The sequence below is a fragment of the Oncorhynchus clarkii genome, chromosome 1, assembly GCF_045791955.1.
Source record: "Oncorhynchus clarkii lewisi isolate Uvic-CL-2024 chromosome 1, UVic_Ocla_1.0, whole genome shotgun sequence".
Lineage (NCBI taxonomy): Eukaryota > Metazoa > Chordata > Actinopteri > Salmoniformes > Salmonidae > Oncorhynchus > Oncorhynchus clarkii.
Genome location: NC_092147.1, coordinates 90,386,016 through 90,396,395, shown reverse-complemented (window position 1 = coordinate 90,396,395; position 10,380 = coordinate 90,386,016). Strand labels below are relative to the sequence as shown.

At 39.8% G+C, this 10,380-nt stretch overlaps 2 protein-coding genes across 2 annotated transcripts in view; one reads left to right on the top strand and one right to left on the bottom strand.

Moving 5' to 3' along the window:
* Positions 1–248: 248 nt before the first annotated feature.
* LOC139418239 (hematopoietically-expressed homeobox protein hhex-like) lies at positions 249–3,525 on the bottom strand. Its single transcript, XM_071167540.1, has 4 exons — positions 2,953–3,525; positions 1,207–1,385; positions 944–994; positions 249–725 (listed from the first exon to the last, which is right to left on the bottom strand). The coding sequence occupies exons 1-4, from the start codon at positions 3,305–3,307 to the stop codon at positions 462–464; spliced, it is 849 nt and encodes a 282-aa protein (XP_071023641.1). The 5' UTR covers positions 3,308–3,525; the 3' UTR covers positions 249–461.
* Positions 3,526–9,789: 6,264 nt separating this feature from the next.
* Positions 9,790–10,380, top strand: part of LOC139413837 (fumarate hydratase, mitochondrial-like) — a 30,918-nt gene continuing 30,327 nt past the window's right edge. Inside the window, exon 1 of the mRNA XM_071161633.1 lies at positions 9,790–9,971. Coding sequence (XP_071017734.1) covers positions 9,864–9,971 — 108 coding nt within the window. The 5' untranslated portion in view covers positions 9,790–9,863. The remainder of the gene's footprint in view (positions 9,972–10,380) is intronic.

Sequence of the window (10,380 nt, the reverse complement as noted above, 5' to 3'; positions counted from 1 at the left end):
ATCTGAGAGGTATAAGAAAGATCAGGATTTTATTTTAATATTTGTACCAATATTTAACAAAAAAATAAATGCCACTAAACTACTTCCACATACGTCCTTTCGTGTTTTTAACCGGTACGAGGGGACCTTCAAATGAAATTGTATATGTCGCATGAGTACCGTGAAATGCTCACGTTCACGTCCAGTGAGGTTTGTGTGCGTCCTAGAGTAAAACATGTCGTTTGTAGGCCTAACCGTTCCGACGCTCATTTTTTGCTCAATTAATTTTTATTTTTAAAAAACTCATAATGACAATAAAACAACATCACAAAATATACAGGTATTTATATACAAAAACAAATCTATTTTCCAGAAAGATGCTACAACAATGTTTACTGACGGGCTATTGGTCCTCTTCCCGGGCCGTCAGTCACCCAGTGGGACAACGTCCAGATTGACCTGTAAACACTGATCTGATGACTTCATATCGGTGGATTCAGTGGGAACTCCATGTCATCCTCTATGTCCAGCTCTTGGTCTGTATCGTCTGAAATGTCTGACTCTATTTGTCCTTGTGATAGAGGCGACGTGGAACACTGCAACCGACTGTGAGCGTGCGTCATCTCTGTAGCCCTACATCTCTGGTCCCGGCCCGGACTGAGGCTCACACCGGACTCCGGTCCCTCCTCGCAGTTTCTCCCGGTGCTATCGTCCTCCAGATCTGTCTTACTGCCGGTAGGGTTCTCCTGGGGGGAAATAACAACAACGGTGACCAATCAGCCACAACGTACATTTCACATTGGCATTGTGCATGAATTTTACGCACAGGCTACTCAAGCACGAAATCTATATTAAATGTTTGTTTGTTTTTAGCTTGAAATTAGATATAAATAGCATTTTCTCTATTCATAATTGACAACTTTAATCGAAAAGTACATTAAACCCCGTCCTAATTTATTAATACCTGCTTCAGTCGCCTCCACTTGGCTCTTCGATTTTGGAACCACGTCTTCACCTGGAAAACAATGTCAACGAGAAATGTTTTAAAATGTTAGTCTACTAGATTCTGTGTCAGATCATGTACCTAAGACTATAGGCCTATGCGGAAATCAGTTGAACGAAATGTCTTTAAAAAAATAATGTAATTGATGATACGGGTGAAACGGATAAAACCCAACTGACATGAATAGATACTGGATGTGGACTCTAATAAAACATACTGCTGACCTGTCGTTCACTCAGTTGCAACATTTTAGCCAGTCGTTTTCGTTCGGGGGGTGAAAGGTATTTCTGTGTCTCAAACTTCTTTTCCAGCTCTATTGTCTGGTCGTTGGAGAATCGGACTTGTCCACCTTTTCTCTTGTGCAGTGGACGCTGAATGAACGGGCTCCATAGAAGTTGTTTACCTTTGAAGACAAAAAAATAAAAAATAATGATTTAATATTGAAAAACATGTTTAGACAAATGGGGCAGAATTATATGCTTAATGTTAGACCTTTAAAGTAGCCTCCCCCCAAAAAAGTGAAAATAAATCAAAATTGTTTTCGTTAAACTTGATTCGTTTCTCCTCCAGCAGAGGCCTAAATGATTCTATGCAAATATTTACAGTTTTAATCATCTTTCTTGTCCGTGTTTTGCAGGCATCCGTTTAACCTCAGTTTTTAAGGAAGGCCGTGAGTTGAAACTTGAAGCAGAGTGGAGAGAGTAGAACTATGGCAAAATATCCGTCCTGTGTTTCCTGTTGCTTTGCCTCACCAGTTTCTCTCATTACTAACGACCTTTCCATCAACATACTGCAATTGATGCTATTTAAAATCGACATATGTTTTAATCAGCTTATCTCATTAAACTATAAGCACAACCTCATAAGAATACAATAATAATCACCATTACAATAGTTAAATCCTTTAAAAAAAAACAATATATATATATATATATATATATATATATATATATATATATATATATATATACATACACATACATATATATCTTCCAAAAGGCTAAAAATAAATAATCGCTTTTTTAAAAATTATATGATTCATTATACCCCAAAATATTTTGTTTTTGTGGCACAATGATCAAACCCATATTTTTCTTATAGGCATGTATTGAATTATTAAATAAATTAAATAAATTGGATGAAATAGTGAAATTCAAATAAATTCAAAAGTCACCCTAAAGATTTTAAATTGCGTCAGTTCATAGGCCTATTTCATGTTTTGCAGTTTGATTATTTTAGCAACCATAAAGTCACATTCCACCGCAGAGGAAATGAACAATATCAGACAAACGGATCCCGGCTATCAGAAGTCGAGTGTTTCCTGAATGTGTCTGTATTGAGGATGTCGATAAAATAATCAGCATCATGCACGACTCCCGGGGAAGAGGCTGCTCGAGGCCGCCAGGAAAACATTCAACAGCTTCTGAAAGCAGATTTACTCCTATCGAGAGCTCAAGACTTCCTGTATGAACGGAAAGGGTCAGGCTTGCTGAACAGAGAGGCAGTTCACCCCAGGGCGACACTTTAATGCTGAAATAACAAGTGATTTAGAGCATGTTGTAGTCGCAGGATGCATCGGATGTTAGAAACAATAACGGATTTTGCACAAAAAAAAAACTCAAGGTGGTTGATTTAAGTGGCCCAACACTTTAACAATTAGCAAATTAAACAGATAACTTAATGTATTTAGGTAAATTATGCCTGAAGTAAATCAACTATGTTCAAGCATGACATACACATTTTTACCTCTAAAACATACTACCACTTTAGGATGGAAACCTGCAGCACGCAGGGAATGAGAATCTAGTTTCAAAATCAAGTACACGCACAAACTTTTAATCTCCTTTCGCCTACACATTGTACATAGGTTATTACAGACGTATAGTAGTTGTCAACATTAAAGTATCTTTAACGAATTTCAGCAGAAAAATCATCCAAACAAGTAAGAGATTGATATGAGTTGAACTCACCAAGCGGGTCGTGCCTGATCAGAGTATAGTCCCCCATAGACCGGTGGAATGGATACAGTGAATTAGCGAAAGCCCCGGAGGCATACGTGGCGGTGAGCGCAGCGTGGTGAGAGAACGCAGGGTGGATCGGTGTCGGTTCATAGATGGGGGTCCGGTACGGAGAGACCAAACTGGTGAAGGATGAATTCGGTGACGGTAGATTTGGCGTGGAGACCGCCGCTGAAGACTGGGTCAGGGTCTCATTTCTCCCCAGGATGTCTTCGATGTAGAAAGGAGTTGGGTGGACGGGCTGGATAGGGGTCGGCGCGTAAAGAGGAACACCCATGGCTGAAGGCGCACTGTGTTGGTACTGCATGATCACACTGTGTTGGTACTGAATAATATCTCTATTCAACTATATTATCTTCTGCTGTCAAAGGAAGAAGTGTAGGAAACCTATAGGCGCCTCTCTCTCTCTCTCTCCATGAGTTGGCTGGTGAGTGTGACCTCAGTTAAAGCTACTTCATATCTCAGCATTAGAGGGAGGAGATAACGGAGCAGGCCACTTCCTGCAGGTACACACACACACACTGCGATTGGTCCCCTCGGCAAATACACTTTATAATTCAATAATATCCAATCAGGCTATCCTTTATCTTACCTTTAAGCGCCTATGTTCATTAATAAAATAGGCCTTTACGTGTTATCTGTTATAAAACAAGAAAGATGGTATGGACATCTCCTGACGCGTGGCACATGTTAAAAAGACATTTCTTTATAAGTGATTCAATAGGCACGTGGTTTTCCAGATTCAATAGAACAGGCTTTTCACATGGTTTTCCAGATTCAATAGAACAGGCTATTCACGTGGTTTTCCAGATTCAATAGAACAGGCTATTCACGTGGCTTTCCAGATTCAATAGAACAGGCTATTCACGTGGTTTTCCAGATTCAATAGAACAGGCTATTCACGTGGTTTTCCAGATTCAATAGAACAGGCTATTCACGTGGTTTTCCAGATTCAATAGAACAGGCTATTCACGTGGTTTTCCAGATTCAATAGAACAGGCTATTCACGTGGTTTTCCAGATTCAATAGAACAGGCTATTCACGTGGTTTTCCAGATTCAATAGAACAGGCTAATCACGTGGTTTTCCAGATTCAATAGAACAGGCTATTCACGTGGTTTTCCAGATTCAATAGAACAGGCTATTCACGTGGTTTTCCAGATTCAATAGAACAGGCTATTCACGTGGTTTTCCAGATTCAATAGAACAGGCTATTCACGTGGTTTTCCATATTCAATAGAACAGGCTATTCACGATTCACGTGGTTTTCCAGATTCAATAGAACAGGCTATTCACGTGGTTTTCCAGATTCAATAGAACAGGCTATTCACGTGGTTTTCCAGATTCAATAGAACAGGCTTTTCACGTGGTTTTCCAGATTCAATAGAACAGGCTATTCACGTGGTTTTCCAGATTCAATAGAACAGGCTAATCACGTGGTTTTCCAGATTCAATAGAACAGGCTATTCACGTGGTTTTCCAGATTCAATAGAACAGGCTATTCACGTGGTTTTCCAGATTCAATAGAACAGGCTTTTCACGTGGTTTTCCAGATTCAATAGAACAGGCTATTCACGTGGTTTTCCATGTGCATAAAACGTAGAAAAAACCCTCTAATCTGTAAAAAGTAAATTATAATGGCCTGAATCATTCGGATAGTTGGAGCACATTATCACAGAATATTACTTCAGGTTTAAACGGCAACAACAGATTGTAAAATACATCTGTGTCTGTGACAGGTGATTAACTCATGATTTGGATGATTGACATGATCCCGAGGCTGATTCCTGTATCAGTGAGCCAATAGAGAGACACTATAGTAGCCCGTCACTATAACAGTGCTGTGTGTTGTGGGTCTATTATGAATGTTAGTGGTTTTAAATAGCTAACCGAGTAGGGGCTCTATCGGATTATTCCCGTATCGTTTCCTCTTCTCTGTTAAACAGTAATGAATAAATTCCGTTATAACTTCTCTAATGTTTCAGTTTGATCAATAACAAGTCATCTGTGCTCTCTCCAGTTTAAAACAGAGCCCGTGACTACGAGCAGGCCTTAGCCTACATGTTGAACATTTGTGTAATATTTCGCAGCCTATTTGGGTTTACCTATTTGGTTTACCTATTTGGTATTTCTATATTCACTGAAGCTGCAATTTTGTAACTCGGCTCTTTTCAGCTCTTCTAACAGTTATTTTTCTTTGTCGATGCAAAATTGTGCCGCAAAGCTGAAATCCCATTGACAACAGTTCCACTGATTAGCCGATTCGATTTTTCTACAAGCGAGTCACTCCAATAAAGAAAACTTTCTAACATCGTAATTTAGATAAAAGAGACCCGAAGAATAAACACTGATATGAGGGAAGCTGAGACATATAGCCTCACATGAAAGTCAAATCAGTACATGGCTAATATTTGGACTTTGACAATGATTGCAGTGAATTGATCGGAGTGGCGTCCGGACTTCTGTTCGGACAACAGCTGATAGTTACAGAGAGCAGGGTGGGTGGTCATCGCTGTCTAATGTCGTCGAGCGGCACCGACGTTGTTGGCGACACATGGCCCATTTTAGAGACGTTTTGAATTTAATGGAGTCAATTAATAGAAACGGTTGTTAATAAAAATCAATTATTATCAAACACCCAACTGTATCTATTATAAATATGTGGTATATTATTAAAGCTAATCCCATGAATATCCATAAGGCCGTCTAGGCTGCTTTATCCAGTCAACTGAGAGAGAAAGTAAGAGGGTGTAGGCACGGGCTTTAGGACCATAATCTGTTGTGTCACAGATGGATATTCGTTTTCAACAAATTATACAAACTGGGTCTTCAGCGCTGTTATCACCTGATTAGGTCCATAGTGTTAAAATGAAGGACTCATTATGATGATTAGGCTACCTACATGTAATTACAGTTTATCTGCCCCCAGATTACCAAGTAACATCATAGATTCTTGGACAACAATTAAAATGTTTATGGTTTGCGACCTGATTTATGCTGCCTAGTGGTTAGAGCGTTGGACTAGTAACCGAAAGGTTGCTAGATTTAATCCCCGAGTTGACAAGGTAAAAATCTGTCGTTTTGCCCCTGAACAAGGCAGTTAACCCACTGTTCCCCGGTAGGCCATCATTGTAAAAAATATTTTTTCTTAACTGACTAGCCTGGTTAAATAAAGGTTAGATTAAAAAAACCCACATAGGGTGGCCTATCATGGTTTCACTTTTCCCCATTGAGTGCCGCCTGCCTGTGTGATTTATTGGACCACCTAAACAGAAAGAGCATCATTGCTGCCATCTACAGGAAGATAGATATACAGAGCAGACTAGTTTTTTATTTCTGAAGGGTAAAAACTGTGCATCTCTTATTGAATGACAAACAACAACCATGTCATGTTCCTACTCCTACTAGGAGTAGTACTGCTGACCAATCACCGACGAAAGGGGCGTGGACTTCGGATCCAGAATTTTCACAAAATGTCACGTGAACAAACAACCTCAAATCTGAACAAACCAAAACCAGATCAAAAAGGGGCTGATATGGTGGCCGTGATAAGGGATTTTAGAAAAGGCCCCTCTCGGTGGTGTTGAGAAATGTATGTAGTTTTAAAAGCTAATTTCCTGCAATTCTACACACATTTTTTGCCATGCAAATGAGAGAAAAAGTTGAAGTTTTAAAACTGATCTCTCCTTTAAACTCCTCTCTCATTCAAGGAGTCAATTGGGCGCTAGAACAAAAATCCAACCTGAGCACCAATTATGTGAACAAGAAGCTCAACATATTAAATATTTTCCAGGATTTGAGATAATAATAATAATACATTTAATTTGTTTGGCGCTTTATATTACAGTTATCTAAAACTTAACTTGTCCTCTGTACTATCGTAAAGCGTGGAAATCATGACATTAAGTACTTTCGAGGAAAATAGGGACGTTTCTGGAGTCATACCCAGACCTTTAGAAGGGATTGCTTGACGATTAGCTTAGCAACCGCTGATAACGGGAACGTGATTGGTCGACAGTCTGCTGGGCGGAGCGTTATATGTTCCTCTATTCATTTCCTGTTGGGATTCTTATCTCCTCCTTTTCTAATATGGCTCAGCCAACCAAAATCTCTCCAGGGGGAGCGGCTGAAAGCGGATGTTTCCGGTTTTCAAGATACAGTATTTTCCATAGAATTAGGAATTAGAATACTAGAATCAGTGGCGATATTAGCATGTAAATCTTGGTATGGCAAACTCAAAAAAGATTTTATGCATGCCAGCAAAGCCACTACACTACACAACAACACTAAACAATACATTAATTGCACTATATAACGGTGACAAACGCTGCCCACAAAATGTTAGGGCCGACATAAAGCTGTCCCAACAGCAGAGCTTTCTTTTCAGCACCATGGAGTGAATCCTTACCACTGCTACACCTGGTTATCAGCAGAGCCTTGTCTTGCAGAGAAACAGTTCATTCAGCCTCATTTACTGCCTTTAAAAAAACATACAGTACCAGTCAAAAGTTTGGACATGCCTTCTCATTCAAATTTGTTTTATTTAATTTTTTTTACTATTTTCTACATTGTAGAATAATAGTGAAGACATCAAAACTATGAAACACATATGGAATTATGTAGTAACCAAGAAAGTGTTACACAAATCCAAATATACTTTATATTTGAGATTCTTCAAAGTAGCCACTCTTTGCCTTGATGACAGCTTTGCACACTCTTGGCATTCTCTCAACCAGCTTGATGAGGTAGTCACCTGGAATGCATTTCAATTAACAGGTGTGCCTTGGTAAAAGTTCATTTGTGGAATTTCTTTCCTTCTTAATGAGTTTGAGCCAATCAGTTGTGTTGTGACAAGGTAGGGGTGGTATACAGAAGATAGCCTTATTTGGTAAAGACAAAGTCCATATTATGGCAAGAACAGATCAAATAAGCAAAGAGAAACAACACCCATCATGATTTTAAGTCATGAAAGTCAGTCAATCTGGAAGATTTCAAGAACTTTTAAAGTTTCTTCAAGTGCAGTCGCAAAAACCATCAAGCGCTTTGATGAAACTGGCTCTCATGAGGACAGCCACAGGAATGGAAGACCCAGAGTTACCTCTGCTGCAGAGGATAAGTTCATTAGAGATTAACTGCACCTAAGATTACAGCCCAAATGAATGCTTCACAGAGTTCAAGTAACAGACGCATCTCAACATCAACTGTTCAGAGGAGACTGCGTGGATCAGACCTTCATCGTTGAATTGCTGCAAAGAAACCACTACTAAAGGACACCGATAATAAGAAGAGACTTGCTTGGGCCAAGAAACACGAGCAATGGACATTAGACCGGTGGAAATCTGTCCTTTGGTCTGATGAGTTCAAATGTGTGATTTTTGCGTCCAACTGCAGTGTCTTTGTGAGACACAGAGTAGGTGAACGGATGATCTCCGCATGTGTGGTTCCCACCGTGAAGCATGGAGGAGGAGGTGTGATGGTGCTTCGCTGGTGATACTGAAGAGGCTATATTGTAGAGGCTGTTTATACAGAAAATTGGTATTAAACCCATATGAACTGTATCTATAATTAAAAATCGAATCAAATCTAATTTTATTGGTCACATACACATATTTAGGAGATGTTATTGCGGATGTAGCGAAATGCTTGTGTTCCTAGCTCCAACATTGTAGTAATATCTAACAATTCACAACAATACACACACATCTAAAAGTAAAACAATGTAATTAAGAAATATTTAAATATTAGGACGAGCAATGTCGGAGTGGCGTTAACTAAAACACAGTAGAAAACAGTATATACATTTGAAATTAGTAACAGCCTTCTTACATAGATATTCCTCTTGTCCAGATGGGATAGGGCAATGTGCAGTGTGATGGCGATTGGATCGTCTGTGGATCTATTGGGGCAGTAAGCAAATTGAAGTGGGTCTAGGGTGACAGGTAAAGTAGAGGTGATATGATCCTTAACGAGCCTCTCAAAGCACTTAATGATGACAGAAGTGAGTGCTACTTTTACTGACAATATTTTAAGTTGTCTATAATTCCATTGCACAACTTCTAATGGATCACATGCCTTACTTTTATGTTCCTGCTCAAGTAAAAGCAGGACTGGTGGCAACTCTGAAAAACTGATCTGGGGACTCCTCTCAGGCGTCAATGTAATAACGTTTCAATCGGTGACGTCACTTGCTCTGAGACCTTGAAGTGGTAGTTCGCCTTGCTCTGCAAGAGCCGCGGCTTTTGTGGAGCGATGGGTAACGATGGTTAGAGGGTGACTGTTGTTGATGTGTGCAGAGGGTCCCTGGTTCGCGCCCGGGTATGGGCGAGGGGACGGTCTAAAGTTAGTACTGCTACATCAACAAACATAAACATAAATTCAAGTTTAGACAATTAAATTGGTAGCTGCACCTATCCCTCTGTGCCTATCAGTTATTAGAGATAGCAGTTTAGGACTCAACATTGCATGATTTCTAGCCTGGAAAGCCGCTTGTGTCCGCTATTTAAAAGTATTTTTGACGTGGAGATCCGTCAAAAAGACATATAAATAGCGCCCACTAGCGGCTATACAGGATACACGATCGCTTACACATTTGCATTTTCCCAACACAAGTTTAGACAAACCAAAAGGCCTAAAAATGTCATGACAAATACAGTAATATCAAACAACGTCACTTGTTTCAACGGCATGAAGACAGTCAAATGTAGTATAACATTTTTATATCGCTTTTGATTCGGTGTGCTGCTTTAAATGATACGTGCACAAGAAATGTTGCAAATATATGTTTCCGCCCCCCTAACACAGACGTGTAGTTGGCTCATTTTTAGTTCCGCCCTGGTCTGAAGGGACAGCTGGGTTAATAACGCAATGTATCTCTCTTTGAGAAACGTCCTGCGATTTAACTGCAACCTCCAGGCGTTACAGAGGAGCCTTTCCAACACAAAGCACAGTCCTGCAGTCATCTCCTCCAGAATGGTACGTTGTGGGGTCTTACCGGGGGTTACAGTCAGTTGTTAGTCCATCGCAGGCCCTGCAAATGACCTTAATAGTTAGCCAAGCTAACTATTGGTTAGTTAGTGGTACTAGCTCAAATGAAATAGTTAGCCATCTTGCTATCTAGCTTTACATGAATGTAGTAATGCTGTTTTTAGGACAACCGCAGTCTGTCAAACAAGAGAAACACAAGTATTCACAGCAATATTCTGGTAGCAAGCTTGTCATTTGGCTAATGTTATCTTGTCAGGCTGGCAGAAGGTCAAAGTCAGTTTACAACTATCTGCTAACTGGCTAACTTTCACTGCATAACTTACCAAGTAAACACGGAGTACAAATTGTATTTGTCGCTTGCGCCGAATACAACAGGTGTAGATTTGACCGTGGAACA

Bases quoted from the DNA above. Each gene is read 5' to 3' on its own strand.
- LOC139418239 (XM_071167540.1), bottom strand. From the start codon at position 3,307: ATGCAGTACCAACACAGTGCGCCTTCAGCCATGGGTGTTCCTCTTTAC. The intron at 1,386-2,952 runs GTGAGTTCAACT...TTGTCTTCAAAG, and splicing joins GATCAGGCACGACCCGCTTG to GTAAACAACTTCTATGGAGC. The intron at 995-1,206 runs GTCAGCAGTATG...ATTGTTTTCCAG, and splicing joins TGCAACTGAGTGAACGACAG to GTGAAGACGTGGTTCCAAAA.